At 50.7% G+C, this 21149-nt stretch overlaps 1 protein-coding gene across 7 annotated transcripts; it reads left to right on the top strand.

Moving 5' to 3' along the window:
• Positions 1-300: 300 nt before the first annotated feature.
• On the top strand, positions 301-14682 carry RBM23 (RNA binding motif protein 23). Of its 7 annotated transcripts, none has more exons than XM_044420916.1 (16): positions 301-455; positions 5080-5208; positions 5317-5397; positions 7042-7089; positions 7220-7290; positions 7369-7422; positions 9223-9402; positions 9815-9868; positions 9970-10087; positions 10417-10569; positions 10881-11018; positions 11116-11181; positions 11282-11492; positions 12659-12757; positions 13141-13225; positions 13818-14682. In XM_044420916.1, exons 2-16 carry the CDS (start codon positions 5173-5175, stop codon positions 13819-13821), a joined length of 1398 nt encoding a protein of 465 aa, XP_044276851.1. In that variant the 5' UTR covers positions 301-455; positions 5080-5172; the 3' UTR covers positions 13822-14682. The 7 variants fall into 7 exon arrangements, with proteins under 7 accessions (XP_044276851.1, XP_044276853.1, XP_044276852.1 ...); XM_044420917.1 differs by having other exon boundaries at positions 302-455; positions 7372-7422; positions 12656-12757; XM_044420914.1 differs by having other exon boundaries at positions 302-455; positions 12656-12757.
• Positions 14683-21149: the final 6467 nt, after the last annotated feature.

Raw genomic sequence — 21149 nt, 5'->3', positions numbered from 1 at the left:
AGTAGATCCCGCCTTTAACCCTCCTTCAACTTACAAGCGTTGGTTTCACTTGAGCCGAGAAGTGGGGGTTGGCGGAAAGATAGGAAAACCCAACCCACGTCTTTCTGAGCCATTATCGAATCAGCATCGCCGTCACAGATGGAAATACCGCCTTCTCGCCGCAGCCGGGCCAATTACCATCCAACTTTTCTCCCTCCCCTCCACACGTCTCGTTCTTCCTCCTCCCCTCTTAGCCAATCAATAGTGTCAAAGACGCGCGCCTGCGCACCACGGCCCCCCCGCGAGGAGAAGGAGAAGGGAGGGGGAAGGTTCTGGAGGGAGAAGTGTCCGCCGCCATCTTAGCATCGCTGGTGCTGCTGCTGCTGTTGCGGCCGCGTCTGAGGAGAAACCGAAAGACTCGGAGCCGACCCGGGCCGAAAGATTGCCGGGATCTAACGGCCAAAAGGGAGGGGGAGGTGGGTGAGCGAGCGAGTGACTTCGAGGAAGAGGCCTGAAGCGGGGCTCGGAGCCGCTGAACGGGTAGCGGCGGTGGCTGTGGCGTCACGACCGCGGCGGTGACGTCAGCCGGACGGGTTTCTAGAACTCCCACGGTTCTGAGGAGAGAACGGGGGGAGCGCGAATCGCGCCAGAGCAGCTGCCGGGAGGGGGCGAGGGGCGGGGCTCCGGCGGGGGCGTGGCCTCACCTCTCGGGTGGCTTCTCTTTTCCTCCCCGCAGGGGTGGGGGAGGGGGGCGGAGGCCAGGTAGGCGATATGGGGGCGGGGGGGCGCAGGTAACAAGATGGTGCCTCGGAGGCGAGAGCCGGGTTTGCCGAACATGGCGGTGTGTGCGCCATGAGAGCGCTAGCCAGCCGTGCTATTTCCTCTCCGCGATTGCGTGCGCTGGGTATGACGCGGGCGGCGAGGTTGATCCTTTTGCCGGGAGCGAGTTGTGACTTGGAGTTCCAGGAAACTCGAGAGCGCTTCAGACGTACCACTGTCTAGTGTCTCCTTTGTGTATACAACGTGTGTTACAATACGTGGGAGACGCTTCGAGAGCTGCTGTAGGCAGAAAGCAGGACATAAGGCGGTGCTGTGGCGAAAGTGAATGGGAAGCGGGAGACTGGGAGGCCTGGATACCTCAGGTACAAGATGGCATCCTATCCTGTTGAGCTTCCTTTCTTCTTTGGCGTTAGGCCTGCGTACGTTTACTCAGAGGAGAGCCTGCTTCATTTACTGGGGTTTACTTTACGGGGAATGCGTGTTGGATTGCGATCTTAAAGTGCAGAAATTGCCATTTCTCTGCTTGCGTCCTTGCGAATAGGAACTTGGATTGGAAAAACCCCCCACTTTGTGTACCCTGGCAACTTACGGTTGTGAGCAAGTTTCTGTGTTTGGTTTAATTTTCATGTTTGAGAGGAGCAGATGATAAGAGCGTATTAAGTGATCTGTGAGGAGTATGTGATCTATTAAGAAAAGGCCTGGGTAGTGGCTGGAGTTCCCTGGAAAGATCGCTTTAGGAAAGAGTGTCGGAGCAGTGCGAAAGGTGCCTGCCTTTAGATTGGGTGGATGGGACTCCGGAAAGTTTCAGAATTACATGAGAGAAAGTCTAAAACTAAGGAAACATATAGGACAGCCTTCCTCAATCCTTTACCATGTTGATGTGTTGAATATCACTTCGTTAAGTCTTAGTCAATGTGACCACAGGTCAGGAATACTGGGATTTGCAGTCCTATGCATCTGGTTGGGCACTGCATTGGGGACACAAATAAGCTATATCCAACTGCATACGTAACTTCCCAGAACAAGTAAATCTAGTAAACAAATGAGGATGAGAAGAGAAGTGTGTCTTGTTTCGTTACTAAGGGGACTCAGGACTATCCACTAAGTGCTCTAATAGTCCATGTGGCTTCTGTAGAGTAGCCTTTCTCAGTCTGCCACTGTACATGCTCTGAACTACAACTCCTGGTGTTGCCAGCTAACATTTTTGGGTAGCACTAGGTTGTGGGGAGGTAATTTAGGAATATTCATATGAGGCAATGCATTTGGAGCTGCAGGTATATGCCTTCTATGAAGCTACTGGTGGATTTCCAAGTAGAAAACATGCAAGCTGGAATATTTGATTATGAAGCATTAAAGCTGCAGTTGATTTGGTTCAAAGTGGATGTTCTAAAATAAGGAGCAAAGAGTGTCTAGGGAGGGAACAACCCTTTAAGCTTGGAGGGTCAGTCATCTTGATAAAGACATTTAAACATTGCATCTGCTTAGGGAAGGTGGAGAACCTTTGGCCCTTTGGATGTTATACTCCTAGCTCTTACCTGCTACAGTCAACATGTTCATGGATGGCAGGAAAGTTAATCCAACAATATCTGATGGCTGTGGGTTCCCCAGTCCTGCTTCCAACATTATGAAGATTGGAAGATCCCATGGGTCCAGTTGAATTCCCAGTAAAAGTTGGTTAGATCCGTTATTCTAATTTTACAGTGCTAGCTTTCTGCAGTGCAGACTAGTGCAATCATATTGTAGCTTCCGCTATTTATTCTGTAGCATAGAACTTGGCAACTCTGAATCTTGGCCTTGCTAGAATAATTAAAAAATTGTGCCATGGATGCCTGGAACATTGGTCTAAGATAGCTAAATGTGTTGCCCCACCTGGGTACAGCAGTATCCAGATATTACTCCATGAGCTTTTATTAAGACTAGACACATTTCAAAAGGCTGTTTGTTATAAGGGAGCCCAAATCCTAGGCAAATACACATGCATTCACTTAATGTGCAGTCTACTTGGCATTTTTTTCAGTTTCCCAGAGTTCATATGATTTAAGCAAGTAGAAGCTAAGGATGCTGTCCTACATTTGTGGTGGGGTTGGCAGGAGGTTTGCACTGGAGTACAAGTTATGGAGTTATGTAGGAGCTATGAGTTTTGGTCAATTGTGCCTGGCACTTTTAATTCTTCAGTAGAAAGTCTGTTCTTTCAAAGCTGCCTTTCCTGCAAGAAATGGTAGGAGCTTCTACAGAGAGAGCAAGGAGTTTCTTGCACAGGGCTTTCCAATACATGCCACTTGGTCTTTCTGGTTTTCAGAAGTGTGAAGGCCTGGGAAGAATTAAAAAAAAAAAAACCTTTTCCCCTCAAGGATGACTATCTTTTGCAGGGAATAGGGTGGGGGAAAGGTTGTTTTACACCCGGTATTTTTCCATGTCTTCACATATCCATTGCCTGGATAATTCAGTGGAAAGTGCTTGCTCAGTTAAATATTCTTCTGTGTCCCAAGAAATTTTCCACTGTTGTGCTAGACTAGAGTAAGTGGCTCAGTCCTTTTGTTGGAGCAACAGTTCTCGGGAAGTCCCAAGACAGAAGTGTGGTGTGCTGGGGCCTCTTGGGGATAATACTGTAAATTCAGTTGCCCAGAGGCAAGAACTGCGAACTCTGATGTCTTTAAAGAGTGCTGTAGAGTGGTTTCCTTCCCATACATGTACTTGAGAATTTCAGAGTAAAACATCTCCTAGACAGTTATAAACTCCCCAGAGAGCTGTGGCTATGTGGTAGCATAGAAATGAAATAATAATTATCACCTCATATTTACAGGCTGTGTGTTACCATCCATCATTTTTGCAACTATATTAATTACATCTGAAAGAAGCAGGTGGTTCTTAATCTTAAGCATACCTGGTTCTATTATCAGATCTCTTAGGGTAGCCGTTCACAATTTCAAAGGGAAGTTCAAGGGAGGAAGGGGACTGGGTAGCAGTTAGAACCAACAATAGAAGGTCAATGTTGCAGCTCCTTATTGTACTGCTAACTGTAAAAACTGTGTCAAAGAAAGGCACAAGAGCTTCTGGCCACAGCACTTCCCCCTTTCATATCCTTTGTCCTGGCTGGCTTCTCTAGGGAGTTTGAGATGCCCACTTCTGGTCCTTCTAATGTCAGTTTTGGATTAATACCTTGGTGTCAAGATCTTTACACTCCTGACATACATGAGGCCACATACAGAGCTTCCTAATGCTCACTTGGTGAAGAAATGGTTGCTGATGAGCAATTTAGATGACTTGAGTAAGTTTAGGAGACTGCTGAAGTTCAGAAGGGTTGAGAAACACTCCTGTTGGGAGGGAATCTCAACTGCTACAATGCTTTGACGAGAATCAGTGTAAAATTTTATACTGCCTGTGAAATCTTCCTGTTTGTAGAACGGGGGCAGGCAGAAAGTAGTTTTCCTGACATGTTGGAATTCAGTGGACCATTGGCTGTACAGTCAGGGACTTCTAAGTCTGGAGAGCTAACTTCCAGCTAACCACTGTTGTAGGGAAATAGGCAGTGCCAGTCCTGTTCTGCTAAAAGCTTGTCTGTAGAAGTTTGCTTGGAATCATTTTTTTGAAGTCCGTGGGGCTTCTTCCAGATAAGTGTACAAAGGGTCATGTCTAATGAGTGCAGGCGTCAGCAGAGTCCCATAGAAATAAGCACAAGTGAGTTAAAAGTAAAACACAGAAATATAGAAACAGAGCGAGTCAGAAGGGGTCTCCCGGGCCATCTAGTCTGACCTCCAGCACCAGCCGGCTCCACTCATGACATGCCCACCATGTGGACATCCAGCCTGTCAGTGTAGCCTTTCCTCACCTGAAAATGTTGTCTCAGTCTTGCTTTCCCAGTCCGTTGACTTAAAAACTTGTCAAACCGAATGTCTTTGTCTTTTTCTCCCTCCTGTTCCGTTCCCAAAGCAATCAGTATTTTAGAAGTGCACCGTAATCTAGTGGGACAAGTAGAGGTCAGTTTATTCTAGACTCTGAGGCATGTTCTGATAGTTCTGTGAGTAGAGGGAAAATTTCTTAGGATAAATTGTAGAACAGGTGAAGAGGGAAGGGCAGGTTGTCATAGGACCTTAGTTGTGCAGCTGGCTGGAATGCAGCTTGAAAGGCTTTTTCATGCTTGTTTGTTGCTCTTTCAGAATTCCATAGTTTACTGGTTGGTTTCCAGACTGGCAGGTTAGGTTCTAGAATGCAACTCTGTTCTGCAATCTAGAATGAACCGTATCCAAGCAACATGTGTGGTCCTCACCCTTCCTACGTAGCCTTTTTTTCCAGTTTCAGTAACACGCCTCTCTTTTCCAGGCTGTGACTGAATTCTTGGCCTGCTAGAAACCCATCTGCAGTAGCCGTTCCTGTGTCTCGGGGTGGTGGGGAGCCCACCCACTTGGGCCAGCCATGGATCCGGCGTTCCCCAATCCATCCCAGGACCCAGTGAGTATCCACTCTCACCACCTTCTCTCTTCCACTGGGATGGTGGTGGTGTTGGCCCTTGTGTAAGGATTCTTTGTAATCTAAGTCTTTTGTTTTTCTTCCTTACAGAGCCATGAGGACGGCATGGCCTCAGATGACTTTGATATTGTGATAGAAGCCATGCTGGAGGCTCCTTACAAGAAAGAGGAGGTGAGGACTGGAATCTTGAAGCCAGCAGCAGGCCCAGCCTGTAGAGAAGTATTTCCTGCCATGCTACCAAGAATGCATAATGCGGTATTTTGTCTAGAACCCTGGGACACTGCTATAAGCATAAGATACAAATGTTTTAGCCTTCATAGCCTAAATGATAATCAGGAACATTCTGGGACAGGCTTTATGGATCAGTAGAGTTCAGTTGCTTGTTTTAGTTCTTCATTGCTTGTTTTAGTTCTTCATTTCTGTTAGCCAGTAGTTCGGTCTTCTCCACTCCCCACACAAGCCCTAGACCAGTCTCCTGTTCCTCCCAGATAACATGCAAACTTTGCAGCAGCGTAAAGTATGCCAAGAGTGTGTACTGGCTGGAGAGACCCCTTTCAGGGTTAATCTAAAGTGCTTCAAATTCTGTTCCTGGGAAGCAAGTCTCATGTAAAATAGAGCTATGACTTTGCCGGTGCCCCCCACCCCACCCTCTTGCCTGGTATTTGTTGTGCAGGTCAGTTAAAGCTGTAATTGCCGCCGTGGCAAAGGAATCTCCAAGGAACCTAGGTCCATGCAGTTCAAATCCAAAAGCCCTCACCCATTCCTTGATACCGAGGTGAAAATTCTGTAACTGGGGATATATATTTGTGAGTTGGAACACATCTAGTAAGATGCTACAATTGCAGTATTTTTGTCTTAGAAATCAGAATATTTTCTGGGGAAATGTGTCCACAAAATGTTATTTTGACAATTGAAGAAATACTGAGTTCTCTCAGTTAACTCTTAACTGGTATTTTCAGCAAACTAAATAGTGGCTAAAACTTTGCTTTTTTTGTACAGCAAGACAGGATGGACAACTTGTAGCCCAAAATATCTGAACAGGCGCAACACCATCAGCCTTATTAGCATAACTAATGGTGAGGGGATTTGTAAGCATGTGCACAAAGAAGAGAATAAATATTTCCCAGTCCTTAAGCAAAAATGAAGTTAGGAAATGACTTGTGTATGCATCAAAATATAGAATAATTTTATGAATATGTAAGTTGTCTTTAGAATAATTTGACAATTAAAAAGGTAAGTGATCAAGATCTCTGGCACTACATAAACATTATTAAGAAACGCTTGTATTCTGTGTACTTTGCAGTACCTATTCCCAAAGGAGTTTCAACCATTAAGGTGGTCAGTAGGAGAAATATAGATACTAAATAAGAATTACAGTTCTGTCTCATAGTTAAGGATATTCCAAAATGATTTAACGGTTCACATTCATGGCTCTTGAACAACTATTCAAGCATTAACTGGGCAGGGAGATACTAGTATTGTGTCCCATACCTGTAATGTGAAATTCCTTCTATCCACCTTAACTGGGCAAAACAGTGACAAGCTTTTTTTAAAGGTGAAGCTTGGTTGGCATCCTGGCCTGCTCCACTGGACTTTGTTCTCCTCCTAAAATACCTGACTTTCTTAGTTGGACTTTTAGTCGTTCCTCCAGTTTCTTCACGTGTACTACCCCATCTCAGAAGGATACTTAGCAGTATGATGGGGAAATGACCTTAGTTGAAGTGGGGTGAGGATTGCAGAGTCTGTGTGCCCCCTCTCCCTGTGTTTCTCAGTGACCCTTTCCTGCTGGGCCCACCCCTCCTGTGTTTGCTCCAGGCCCAGCCAGGACCCTCAAAGCCACCGGCTGATCCCCCCACAGCACAGGTAACGTATGAAAGCGATCGATCGGGAGATGGGGAGGAGACGCAGAAAGGGGAGAGCCTTCGAGACGGAGAGGGAGGCAGGCAGGGGTGGGCCGCACACTGACCTCCTTCCTTCCGACCCTTTTCCCCAGCCACCTCAGGAGGAGCAAGGAAAAGAAGTAAAGAAAGACAGTGCCCCCAGCAGCAGTGGGGAAAGCAGCAGGTGAGTCAGCGGCTCCCTCTGGCATCACCTTCCCCCTCCTTCCTCCAGCACATTTCTCATCTCTCTCTTTCCTGACAGCAGCAAAAAGAAGAGGAGCAGGAGTCGTAGCAGGAGCCGTGACCACAGGCATAGGTAGGGCTGGTTGTGCAGGTGAAGTAGATGGGTCGGCAGCCAGGCTGGGGCAGGGGGCAAAACCGGGGGCGGAGGGCTCGTCTCCTTTGCGGTACTAATTGGCGTGGGAAGACGCTCCTGGCAGCGTGCTGCCGCCTGTCTATCTGAGGGCAGCCAAAGGGAATCGGGAGGAAGGCAACTTGCCACGCAGCAGATCCGCCCGTGTTGTGTGCCCAGAACTTTCTCTCATAATTTCGGCCGGATTTGGGAATTTTGGTTGGGACTGAATCACATGGGACCTGTGGACTAGCACCGGTGTGTGCGTTAGTTGCCTCTTCGTTCATATGGTTTACTTCGCCTGTCTCGGTTTCATTCTGGGTCCCCTTTCTTTAGAAGAGTAGCAAATGCAGTGTTGAACCAGCAAGAGAGAGATTGCTGGACTCGCTCCAGGCTGTTCATGGTCCAGGGTTGGTCCACAGCTGCCATCGCTGACCATCGGTGTAGTTGGGTGAAGGCTTTTTATGCCTTCCCTGCTTCCCTTCTTAAGTTTTACTTCCAGTTACTCTGTGGGGAGCTGGTTACTCCCCCCCAGCTTGCTTAACCATGCCTTGTGACCCTGTAATATGCTAGGTTAGGGACCCTGTAACTCTTGAGCAGGTACCCTTTGTCCTTTGGCTAATTTCAGAAGCCCTCTCCATGCAATCAGCAAGTAGTGGAACCTTTTCCTGGCAAGAAGAGGGGATAGCCCATGCACTCTTGGGTCTGGCGTTGTGCATCACCAACATGCAGCCCTTGACATTATGCATGTGGGAATTCAAGGAAAAGACCCCTGTGGTGCCTTAAGGCAGGGCAGCCAAAGGAGCTGGGGTCAGAAGTACCAGAACCTTGTGGCTTCACTCTCTTCCTGTCACTAAGCCTCAGGAAAGGAATTTCAACCTCTTAGGATGGGGAGGGGGGACTCACCTAAAGCCTGGAAATTGCCACTCAGTTGATGGTTTGGGAAAGGGAGTGAGGCTGTGGGAATGGGGCAGAGCTAAGTGGGGGGGCCTGGAAGACTGGGTTTGGCCCCAGGCCTGCAGTTCATACCTATGACTTAAAATTGTTACTTTTTAGTATATTTAAAAGCATATTAAAAAGGCTCTTGCTTTTAATAACATAGCTACCTATTTAGAAATGGTTACCTTGAGGGAACATGGCCTTCAGCAGGAACCGGTTGTCCACACCTGCTCTAAAAGGGAGGTGTGGCCCAAGGCAGCGTTCCCCTTCTCCCCAGTGCAGCTTGTATTCCTCTCTGATTCTAAACATTAGGGTTCAGCAGTGGCTGAGTGCCCTACCTGAGGCGGTCCTTGAAGGGTGTTGGGATGCTCCACTCACTGCACGAGGGGGGAGACAATATTACACCTGTTTTGAAAGACCTGTACTGCTTGCCAGTAGTTTCCATGTCCAACTTCAGGTGCTGGTTTAAACCTTTAAAGCTGAATACTTAATAAAAAGCCCGATAGTCCAGCTGTCCATGGGAACCTGCCTGAGTAGATATGCCTAAGATACCCTTTTGAGGGCACCGTGACCAGCAAAGGCCTGTTTATCAGGCGTTGCAGAACGTGCTTTTTCTTGTGTCGCCTCCAAAGCTCAGCCCCTACAATTGCCTCCCACTGCCTTGGCTTTTGCAGAGGTGCAAGGACACATCTCTAAATTACATAGTTCTAATGTTTGCGTTGTTTGGTATAAATTGTGGGCTGCTGTCGTGATTGTTTTTAAGCAGAGGCTTTAAAGCATTATTATACAAATGTTAATAAAGATGGAACTCTGAATCCATTGTAGCCGCAGTCGGGACAGAGACCGCCATCGTAGGCGCAGCCGCAGCCGGGACCGCCGCAGCCGCCACCGGAGCCGCAGCCGCCACCGGAGCCGCAGCCGGGATCGTAGGCGGGGCAGCAGATCCCGCAGCAGGGAGCGTCGGCGGGATGAACGAGTGCGCTACCGCAGCCCCCCACCACCTGGGTAAGGGGCATGGCAGCGGTCCTCTTGAGGGACGAGGGGTCATCCGATACCTCCCCGGAGCTGAACTGGTGGTGATCGGCGCCTGAACTGGGCGGGAGGCTCAGCCGCACCTGCTGCGCCAGGGGTCCTAATGCCCTGCTGGGGGCGCTCTCAGACTCCGGCTCATAAGCCCGCTTCCCCAGTAGCATCAGTGGGTGGGCACATGGTGCGGTGGCACCGGAGAGCCTGGAGCGCAGGGCACTGCTCCTCGTATCCAGGCCCCTGCCTCACCTGGAACAATTCCTTTTGACTTCGGAGTCAAGCAGGTAACTTTGCACCTGCTCCAGCACACCTTTTGGCTGCCCTCGTGCCGTTCCTTGTGCCAGCGTTAACGTTGGCTGCCTTGCATTGCATCCTCTTTCTTTTTCTGCAGGCGGCGGTTTGGACACAGCAAGAGCCCCTTGTACAGAGAGAAAAGCCCCCTTCGGTGAGTGCTGTGTTGGGCAGGGGTGGGGGGGGATTGTTGTTTGACCGAGAGGACGCAAAGACCCTTCCCCCGGCCTCTGAGCAGCTCTGTTGTCCCCACAGGGAGCCCTTGGGCAGCTTGAGCCCAGAGGAGCGTGATGCCCGCACAGTGTTCTGCATGCAGCTGGCTGCCCGCATTCGCCCGCGCGACCTTGAGGACTTTTTCTCCGCTGTTGGCAAGGTAGCATTCTCCTCCTCCTCACCCGTGAGCAGCTGGCGTCTTTCAGTCCTTGGAGTGGGTCAAACCACTGGCCTTCTGCAAACTGGACTTCGACTTGTATAGGCCCCAACCAGCATGGTAGGCAGTCCAGTGATGGGAGCTGTGGTCCAGCAGCGGGTTCACCATCCTTAATTTACCCCTTCAGATGCAGACTGAATGCTTTCGCTTCACTTTCGTGTTTCACCCAGCGGCAAGCGTATTGGCAGAAAATAAAATGATGCCGAGCCTCTCTCTATTGGGGTCTTGCAGTTGTGCAGTCTCTCATTTAATTTGTTTTCTCCCTTGGGCAGGTGCGTGATGTACGGATCATCTCTGACCGAAACTCCCGTCGCTCCAAGGGCATTGCCTATGTGGAGTTCTGTGAGATCCAGTCAGTACCTTTGGCCATTGGGCTGACCGGACAGCGTCTCCTTGGTGTTCCCATCATCGTCCAGGCCTCACAGGTACGAGACATGATGGAAACTACGTGGAATTTGGAGGAGAAGGGGAGAAATAAAAGGGTGTACTGAAAAGAATGAATTTTGATAGGGAAGGATGTATAGCTGAGGTCCTGGTATAAGCAGGTGTGTGATGGAGCGAAAGAACATGTATTATGGTGGTTGGCTTTTAAGCTGTGATTTATTTCTTAACTAGCTACCTTGAGAGAGCCACATTTGGAAAACCAGCCAATACATTTCTTATATACTCTTAAACATCTTGCAGGCTACCTGGAACTGCTTCTAACCTCTCCCTCTCCCTTTTGTCTGGGCCTTAGGCGGAGAAGAACCGGCTGGCGGCCATGGCTAACAACCTTCAAAAAGGCAGTGGGGGCCCCATGCGGCTCTACGTTGGTTCCCTTCACTGCAACATCACCAAAGAGATGCTGCGTGGGATCTTTGAGCCTTTTGGCAAGGTTGGGGGTCGCAGTCAAGGAAGGAAATGGTGATGGGGTGGAGCATGCAGTGCACCTCACCGCGCTCTGACATGCACCTCCTTTTTCTTGCGCACAGATTGACAGCATCGTGTTGATGCGCGATCAGGATACCGGCCAGTCCAAGGGTTACGGCTTTATCACGGTAGGTATCCGTTGCCTCCCGTTTTGCGTGGAGGGGCTCCTCCCCCTGGTGCCTCCCTCTTGAGGCACCTGTGTGAGGGTCTGCCGGTTCTCTCCCTCAGTTTGCAGAGGCAGAGTGTGCCCGGCGTGCCCTGGAGCAGCTGAATGGGTTTGAACTGGCCGGCCGGCCCATGCGGGTGGGGCAAGTCACCGAGCGCCTGGACGGCACCACCGACATCACCTTCCCCGATGGCGGTGACGAGCCTGACCGTGCAGCCCTGAATCTCGGCACCACCGGCTCCCAGCTGCAGCTCATGGCCAAACTGGCCGAAGGTGAGCTCCTTGGGGGAAACCAGAGGGAGGGGCTCTTGGAAGGGGCCCGTTGCCTCAGCCGGGAACGTCCAGGTGGCAGAAAGGTGAAAGCAGCACAGAGAACAAAAAACATCCCTGTGGGTGCTTGTTGCCAGCTGGTTTTAGAGTCAGCTGGAGATCCAGACTTCAGCTTGGCAGCAGGGTCTGGTATGTTTATCTGGCGGGAAGAAGAGATGCGTGGAACGAGAGGCAACACCAGGAGAATAGTGCTCCTGTTGCAGATAGGCTGTCCTGGTGGAGCGGCTTGCTTGGAGGAGGGTGTGGTGTGGTGGTTAAGAGCGTGAGTCTGGACTCGGGTGATCTGGGTTCTAGTCCCCACTCAGCCATGGAGCCGACTGGGTAATTCTGGGCCAGTTAGACCCTCAGCCCCATCTACCTCCCAGGGCTGCAGTTCTGGGGATAAAATTGAGAGCAGGTGCAGGATGTAAGCTGCTTTGAGTTCTTTAAAAAAAAAGAAAGGCAGGCTGTAAAGCAAAAAAATCTCTGGATCTCAGTTCTTAAGAGGATCTTACAGGAAGACCTTCCATACCCCAAACCAGTTGGGCTTTTAACTGTTAAACTGTGCAAATGAAAAAAATGGTTGTGGTTGCGATGATGAGCAGGGTGAGTAATGTCGAAGGAAATGCGCGCACACCCCCAGTTCAGGTGTGGGAAAATCTGTCCTGCGTAGGCCAGTTACAGCCATTTCTTGCATCGGTGCTGCCACAATGGATGGACTAAATAATTCTCCTTGCCTCTGTCCAAGTCAGCGCTGGCACTTCCTTCGGAACGAAAGCTCTTCCAGGCACCTTTTACATGGGGAAAAGAAGTGGGAGGAGGAACAGTCCGTGTGCCCCAACATTTGCGTCTTTGTCTTTCGGTTACTGGAGAAGGAGCCCCTGTCAGGGTAATGGTCAAACAGTCTTGCTTCGTGTTGGTTACCTTCCACAGTAGAGGGGCAGGAAATAGGGAGAGCTTCAGCCATTATATGACGTCCGTGTTGGACATCATTATTTGGACATCATGTCGGCACGTGGGTCTGACAGAGCCCTGCGGCAGTGACTCCGTGAGGTGGGCGGAGCGTTCCCCTTGGATGGAGAAGTGCTGGTCTTCCCTGAGTGTCGTGTCTTGTGCTTCCCCCTCAGCAGGTTCTGGGCTTCCTCTCTCAACCACAGCAGCAGCTCAGGCTGCCCTGCAGCTCAATGGAGCGATACCCCTGGGAGCACTGAATCCAGCTGCCCTGACAGGTAAACCGGGTCGGGTTGAGCGGACTTTGCCAAGCCCTGGGGTGTCCCTCATGAGGGTTTCGGAATTGGAAGGAACGCTGCGTCGCGTGCGCTCCAGCCCCTTCATAACTGCATTTGGTTTTTTTATAAAACTTCCATGGATAGGTGCAGACTTTCTGCTCCTTGCACCCTCCCCCCAGCCCAGTAATGGAGTGCCCCCGGAACAGAATGGAATGGGTGGAATCTTTTAGCTCTTCATGAAACTTGGCACGTGGACCAGCGTTGCCTGCTCAGGTTGACCAGAAGGGGTTGGGGCTAAAAATTGGGCAGGCCTTTTCTTCTGTCGAAATATATTCAGCATTGTGCCCTAAAAGTCGTAACTCTTCTCTTCTCTGCCCCCGCAGCTCTGAGCCCAGCACTGAACCTGGCTTCGCAGACGTTGGCCTCCCAGTGCTTCCAGCTTTCGGGCCTCTTCACTCCCCAAACAATGTGAGTGGCCAAATCGCAGAGACTGGGGCGGAAGAAACAAGCATCACATGTTCCTAATTCTAATTGTGCCTATTTGTCTTCCCCCAACTAAAGACCCGAGGCCAAATTCAGTTGACTCTCTCGAATTGGTGTGCGAATATGCCGCCCTTTCCCACCAGGTTTGCCCAGACCTCTCCCAGGCCACAGAGCCACACGGCCGGCCCCCTGCCTTATGTGAGCCCTCTCACACCCAGACGCCTCTTCCTCGCATACGCCGCAGTGCCCGTAATAGTTCTGCTGGTGGACGGCTCCCCCGGCCCCAAGCTTTGCTCTCAATAAATGAAATGTATTTTTGTTTCCAGCTTTTCCAACATTTTGGGATGAAGCTTGGGTGGAGGTGTGGGGGCTGGAGCTCGGGAATGCAAGAGAAATGAGGGCAAGAAAGGATTTTCAGCATGTTCTCAGGATTAGGAAACGGTGGGGTTTTCAGAACCGGAAATGACGGCTGAGAATTGTGTCGGGTTGGCGAGGGTGTGGTTGTGTGGCCACTGCAGCATGGAGAGGTGTCACACAGCCCCCTCTTAACCCTTGTCTGTCTCCCCATTTTTTGCAGGTAATGTAACCCGGTTCCCCCCCTGCCCTCCCTCTCCCACGGAGCCAGGAGGGGAATGATCATCTTCACACCATCACCACCTCACCGCCCCCCCCCCATTGGATACAAGGCAGGGGGATGGACTCCGCAGGAGCGCCCCCCCCCTTCAGGGGGTGGAGGCCTTCTTAACACAAACGGATTTTACTCTGATTTCCCTCCCATCAAGGGCTGGGGGGTGTCTCTGTTCAGTCCCTTGGTTCTGGAATCATAATTGGAGGGGGTGCATTGTCCCCCATGTGGGAGCCTCAGAGGGACCGGGGGACCCCTTTCCCCGCCCAGCCTGGGATTGCAGCATCTCTTACTGTTCTGCCTTCTGGCAGAGCCTGGAGGGGCCTCGGTGTCAGAGTGTACCTTTGCCATTCCTCTTCCCCACCCTCTGGTGTTGTGGGCATGGGCTGGATGGCGTGCGCAAGCGGCTCATCGCAGGCGGGTTGTGTCTGTTGTACATAGAAAGGAGAGTCGTGAACCAGCGTTTGGGTGGTGGGTGGCCTGGTCCTGAGGGGAAACCCCTCTTCCCCCAGCAGTGTTGGGTTATCCCCCTCGATCTGTAAGGAGGCTGCATCCGGTGTGGGGATGTTGTCCCATTCCACCCTTCCCTGCCCTCGCCCTCCTCCCCCTCCCCGTTCCGCCTTTTTCTCGGGTCTGTAGCCTGTTCTTGGTGTTCCCATTTTCTGCTGCACCTTTCCCTCGGCGTCCCTCAGAACACCTCTCCCCCCTCCCCCATTACCAACCTTCAAAGGTGTATTTTGGTTTTCTTTCTTTTTATCTTAATTTTTTTCTTTTTTTGCTTATAAATGAATAATAAAAGTCACCAAATGTAACCAGGTGTCGGTGTGCCGTTTTTTTCTGTCCTCCGTGGCTGTGAAGGATGCGCAGATGTGCAGCTGGTCATGTGGGAGGCCGTGGCCCCAGTCAAGCAGAATGAATGGATGCGTCGGTTGAACCGAATTCGGGGCTGAAGAAGGGGGGTGTCGGGCAGGAGGCGGCTGTGGCTCTTGGGCTGCATTGCAGCTGCCCCCCTTCAGTTCGCTGCTGCTTGTCTCCTCCCCCCCCCCCAGCTTAAAAGAAGGGCATCCAGAGTCTGCAAGGGTGTGTGTCCCAACCTGGCACCCTGCAGATACTCTGGAGGGTGGCAGCTGTGGGACTTGCAGCCCCACATCCCTGGCGGGCCCCGGCTTGGAGGAGACCAGTGCAAGGGCGGAAGCGCCCACGCCTTTGTCCAGGCGTGGCTGGGAGGCCCGCCCACTCCCAGTGCCGGGGCCCTGCTGGGATCGTTCTCGCCCGGTGCTGTTTCTGGGCTGCTGTGCAAGACGGGCTGGAGAGGGAGGCCGCCTCCCGCGTGGCTGTGGACGGGATGCTTGGCATGAGCTCTGCAAGTCGACGGCTGTGGTTGCCGTCCCCAGGCCAGAGGCCAGCCCCTCCACCTCTCCCCCCGCCCCGGCCCCGGTGATTCAAAGCAACCCTTCAAGCCCGGCCAGGCCCCTGGGCTGCCTCTCGGCCACTCGCTGTCCCACCCACGGCGTTTCCTTTGGCTTGCTCCTCGTGGGTGGCCGGCCCGGCGGCTTTGTCTTGCCCAGCTGCAAAAAGGGCTGGCACCGAAAACATCTCTCTCCCTCCCCCTGGGCTACTGCAGGGTCTGTCTCGCCCACTGGCGCTCTGCTGTCCTCTCACCCACTCCCTTTCCTACATGTAGAGTTGGAAAATACAGAATAGGGGGTAGAAACTGGGCCACAGGCCGATTACTGGCCCTTGCTAGCGCACCCGGCCAGTCGGGTGAACAAGCGCACCCCCCCCCCCGCCGTTCTTAAGGTTTTGTTTCTGCTCGGCAGGCATGGGAAAGGGCTGGAGCCTGCGAGTGCGACTCGAAATCCGCAGGATTCAGCTGAAGGGGGGGCAAAGCTCCAGTTCGCTTGTCTCCAGCTGTGTTGTGCGCACTTGCGTGCGGGGTGCCGGTTTTGCACGCTCGGGTCGGCTTGGCCGGCTGGCCCCTTGACAGACGTTCGGAGTGGCACACAGAAGCTAGCTTTTGTTTTACCACGTCTGTTTTTCACGCAGGACAAATTCTCCCTCGCCCGCTTCTTGGTCCCAGGTGGAACTTCAGTCGGAGCCGCAGATGGCTCTGAATCTGGGCCTGCTAAATCTGTCGGCATATTCTGCTTACTCGAAAAAGCCGGCCTTGCTCGTGTAACCTCAATTCGCCCATCTCCACAGCCACTGGCTGTCTGTCCCCAAGGACTCGCAAGGGGCACTAATCATCATCATGACCGCGGTCTTGTCCCCCCACCTCAAATTTGCATGGCTTCTTGCTAAGGATGAACCTAGAATATAGTTGGGGGTGTCCTTTCCTCCCTTCCTGAATTCCTGTTGCAGAAGGCACTGATGGGAAGCGCCAATGGCTTGCTCCAATAACCAGTAGTTGATCACCATGGCAATGGGAAACATTTCGTTTCCATAGCAACTACCCAGCTGTGGACCACAAGGACGTTTCCATGGCAAAGAGAAGCACAGCTCCTTCCCATCCCCCTTTCCTAGCTGGATGCTTAAGCCGTAAGAAGGTGGCTGTGCAGGGAGAGGAAGAGGAAGGGCATTTTTGGTTCATTGTTTTCTCAGGCATTCACTGGCACAGGAAGGAAGTGTGTGATGGGAGCTGTGCTTGCTGAGCAAAAAGTCTGGCTGCTGGAAAGGATGCCAAAATGATGCCAAACCAATTTTCCACCACCCAGTACCCTACAGATGTTTTGCACAAATCCTGCAGTCCCCAGTGGGAAGGTGAGTTGCTTCAAATCTGAAAGCAAGCGAACAAAAAAGTTCATTCAAATCAAGTTTCTCATGAAAATGATTCCACTTTCCTGAACAATGGTGGTCACCTGATCACGAAACCATATTAACTTATGGCTAAATAGGTTTTATTTTAATGATTCCATTCCTGCTAGCAGGCTTTGCCCTCTCTGTTCCACTGCATATATTTTGCACGTTTTCATTTCTTACCTACTGGAAAGAATATTTTTAAAATATTCCCATGGAGCATTTATCTTACGGTCAGCGCTCATGATGGTCTGAATACAATCCTATTCATACCTCCTCCTTTTTTGAACCCTTCTATTCGATTGCACTTACATCTAGACAAGTGGTTATCCAATTGTAACCTAAAATCTCGACACTTGGTTTATTTACTGCACGTTGTATGCCTTTTTCCTGTCTAAACATTCATAGGATTATGCTCTATATATGTTAAGGCAGGAAGACTAACGCTGGAGAAAGTTGTCCATTTTGCCTCTCTTTTTTCCACTGTGCCTAATCCTGTCCTTAAAATTAAATAGGAAACAAGAGGGAAATGTCCGTGAGGGCAAAGCAAGGTTTAAGAGTTGCTGGGTATGCCAACACCATTATTTTTCATTCTTGGAAAATAAAATGCCAATGCTTGGGTAGGATGTAAATATTCCTGTTTAAAAAATGGCCAGGTCAGTTCCTTATTTTAACTCTTCAAGTCTCTTCTAACACAACATGTCAATCTAGGAAATATTCAAGAGAAACTTAGTACTTAAGATTTTTAAAAATGTAACAACCCCCCTCCCCAATTTTTCTGAAGTAAAACAAATTTGTATATTTTTACCCACCGTGCAATATTATTTTTTTCTTGTTTGGTCTCACTTCACCACTGCAGCGCAGAACAATCAAGCAGCTTCTGCTTTGCACTTGTGACTTAATGTCAGAAAAACACGAAAAAGGCCTCACATACCCTTACCAGCTCTGGATGTTTACTTTCCATGATGAAAAACAAAAATGCCCATTTGGATTTGCATGTGAGAGAGAGAGAGAGAGCCATTCATTTTTATGGGACCAAATTGTAACATGCCCATAGCAAGACTAAATTTTAACTGTGCTTTTTTTAAAAAACAAAAAATTTTTAGGGTTTTTTCCCTAACTTCCATCTAGATGTTGAGAGCCAGTATAATGTAGTGGTGAAGAGCGTGGGACTGGGACTCAGGCGACCCAGATTCTAGTCCCCGCTCAGCCGTGGAGCCAACTGGGTGACTTTGGGCCAGTCACAGCCTCTCAACCCAGCCTACCTTGCAGGGTTGTTGTGGGGATAAGATGGTGAGCAGCAGGAGAATGATGTCTGCTGCCTTTTTTCCTTCTTTGGAAGGAAAAAACAGTGGGATATAAATATAATTAAAGTTTGGGGGGTTTATGCTCAGTTGTTGAATCTCACCCACCCTGGCCAGCCAACACGTTCCCAACATATGCAGAGGCTACATCTCTGGGTAAGACGGATCAGGAGTTGATCATTTCCGGTTATTTACAACTGCATTATTTTTCTAGGTATGCACTGAATAATGACCAGAGGGACAATTGTGTACTTTTAGCCCTTTTCATGGTGAACACCCTAGGCAGCTGATAATGCAGGTTGTTCTTGAGCAGTTCAGTACGCCTGGATTTGTAAATAAAGGGCCTAAAGCCAGGATTTACAGCAGCATCTGGTGCCAGAGAAGAATCCAGGAGCAGGAAGCACATGCCGTCAGACAAACTGGTCCTTTTTCACTCTGCTGTGAGAAGACTCTTCTTGGAACCATTCTGGTTGGCTTATAGGGGGGCCCATCCACAGGCCAGCTGGCCATCATTTTCTGCACGATGGCGGGACGGACTGCGCTTCCTTTTAAATGATGCCGATTATTTCTGTGTGTGCATTTTGACACACACACGAGCCTAAGCGAACATCAGGCAACTCCGCACCTTCTTGGGAGCATGGGAAGGAAAGCCCCCTGTGGAACAGCAGCTGCTCCCGTCTTCTGTTCCTCTCTCGCTGCCCCCACACCTCCTTCCTGCCATAGCAGACAGAAGGTTGTGGGGGCAGAAGGACTGGGGTCGCCAGGGGACCGCTGCCACTGAACGGCTCCCCACAGGCAGGTCTGTCTCAGTGCAGGGCAGAGGGTTCGGAGGTAGCGGTGGGGAAAATGCAGGTTCTCTCTCCAGCAGGAAGGCTGCGGAAAAGTGAAGCTGCGGAGGGAGCACGGCGTAGGAGGCCCTCCAGGAAGGCGCTGACAGCCGGAGCCTTCAGCCTGTCTCCCTTGCTGACAAGAGGAGGCATGGCTTGCATCTTAAACAGGTTCTCTGCACCGGCGCCTGCTTCTCGGTCTGCGGCTTCTCACATTGCCAAACGGCCTGGAACTGCCGGTGGTCTTGCGACGGGTGGCGTCCAGAAGCATCGACGAAAAATTAAGCACCCTGGTGTGGCCTTGGACATCTTTTCCCGCAGGAGAGAGGGGAGGTGCAAGCCCTGGGCCAGAGGGAGAGACTGCCACTGAACATGCGCAGAAGGGCTTTCTCATCACTGAGGAACAGCTACCCTGTCTTCCCACATCGCTCAGTGCACCCTGCCCAGAAGCTCTGCGGATTTTTCCCCAGCTATGCTTCTTGACCACCTTTCTAGACTGATCAGGGGAGTGAAGAAAACCTCTGAGAGATAAAGACCATAACTGCATTACAACATAACAGGTGCATTACAGGCGGCAACAGCTGCTTAAAAAGACACGTCTTTGATCACACACAGAGTTGGGGAGGACATGTTCTCGGGGTTGGGAGCAGCGCTGAAGGAATGACACGGGGAAAGCGACGGTGTCTTCCCAAGAGCTTCTCCTGATCTGGTCCCTGCTAAGATACAAAGCCCCTCAGACTAGGGTTGTGCTTAGGCAAGATCCGGCACAAGAGGAACCCCCTGGGACTGTGCCCCCTCCCGCCTGCCTCTTCTTCTGGCCAGAAAAGCATCAAGAGGAGCTGGAGACCCCCTGGACTGCTTGCCCTCTGTCTCTAGCAGGGTGGCAGGGGTTTCCGGGGGCCACGGACACCAGGGACCCACCTCGGAAGCCTTGCTGAAGTATCCTCCAAATCCAGGAACCAGCCCTGACTTGGGAAACTGCACCCTACACGTCACTCAGGACATTAAAAGATAAACTTCCACCCCTTGAATTCAGCCCAGGAAGAGCATTCAGTCCTGAGCGATGCGACTGAAAGAGAGCAACCACCAGGCTGGCTGGGGAGGATGGGATCTGTAGTCCCACACTTCTGGAAGGCGCCACGTTATAGGGGCAGCCGAGCCAGAAGCTTTCACTCTTCCACAGAGGAAACTACCTTGGGGGGCTCGAGCCGCTGCGGCTGTCCTCCCAACAAACCCATGACAGAAACCGAGGCGCCCTGTCCTTCCTCTCCCACCTTTCCGTGTCCGAAGCAACTTTCTGCACAACGAGCGACCGGGGGTGTCGTGTCATAGAAAATGGCTTTAATTGAAAATGAGCACACAGAGTTGTCAGGCACGGTTGTCCCCCTCCCTGCAAGGTCGCACGCTTCAAATCCCTGTCTGTCCTTTGGGAACGTCTCCTCCTCCGAGGATCAGCACTTGCAAGGGAGAGGGCAAGGTGGGGACGGCAGTCGCAGCCTTTAAAACGGAAGTGTCCAACGGCGCTGGGAAGTCCGTGCCTTTAGCAGGCTCCTGGAAAGGGACGCCTCCATCGGATTTTTAACTGAATAAAAGGGATGCAGAGGTGAGGGTCTGAGGCTTTCTGCAAGTGAAGTCCCACATTAAGGAGGTTAAAGAATCATCTTCTGAGGCAAAGGAAAACAGGAGAAAGTTCCTTGGTTTGGTGCCTTTTCAGGCGATTCTTTGCTTAAAGGAGAAGTGTGTGTGTGTTTGGCTGCATATAAAAGGTTACTTTCTCTTGCTGGAGTCTTAAAAAAATTCTCTTAAAAGAGGAACATTAACAAGATGCATAAATAAGTAAATGGCATACATTTCCCAAGGCAGCTGTTAGCCTGTTTGATTTTGACACATCGAGGGCCCCCCAAAGGGCTCTTTAAAAATGAGGTACACAAAGCGTGAAATCTTCTATTCTGCCAAAGGATGAGATTCAAACGGTTCTCCTGGTCGGTGCCTTTAACAGCCTCTTAAAGGTAAAGGCAAATATTAAAACAACCACAAAGCATTCCTGTAGATATTTAAAAGCCCGTGCCTTTCAGCAGGGTCAGGGTCCCTTAAAGGTGAGGTGTCCAAATGTAGAAAAGTTCATTTCTCCTTCCAGCACCAGCCCAAGGACTCAGATTCTCTTCCAGGTCTTGTGTGAGACTACAGAAATCAGTATGGCACCTCGAAAACTTCTCCTAAGATCGAGCGAAGGAGCACAACAAGTAAGGCTTTATGCAAAAGTCTAGACACTTTGTACACAAATACAAGAGACAAATGCTTCAGTCAGGAAATAGTGCCTTCAAAAAAAGTCCTCTAAGGGAATAGGGGCACCTCAG

Source organism: Varanus komodoensis, unplaced genomic scaffold (genome assembly GCF_004798865.1).
Source record: "Varanus komodoensis strain SLA01 unplaced genomic scaffold, ASM479886v1 scaffold112, whole genome shotgun sequence".
In the NCBI taxonomy this organism is placed as follows: domain Eukaryota; kingdom Metazoa; phylum Chordata; class Lepidosauria; order Squamata; family Varanidae; genus Varanus; species Varanus komodoensis.
This window is presented reverse-complemented; position numbering and strand designations above follow the sequence as displayed.

Bases quoted from the DNA above. Each gene is read 5' to 3' on its own strand.
- RBM23 (XM_044420914.1), top strand. From the start codon at position 5,173: ATGGATCCGGCGTTCCCCAATCCATCCCAGGACCCA. The intron at 7,090-7,219 runs GTAACGTATGAA...CCTTTTCCCCAG, and splicing joins CTGATCCCCCCACAGCACAG to CCACCTCAGGAGGAGCAAGG. The intron at 10,088-10,416 runs GTAGCATTCTCC...TCCCTTGGGCAG, and splicing joins TTTTCTCCGCTGTTGGCAAG to GTGCGTGATGTACGGATCAT.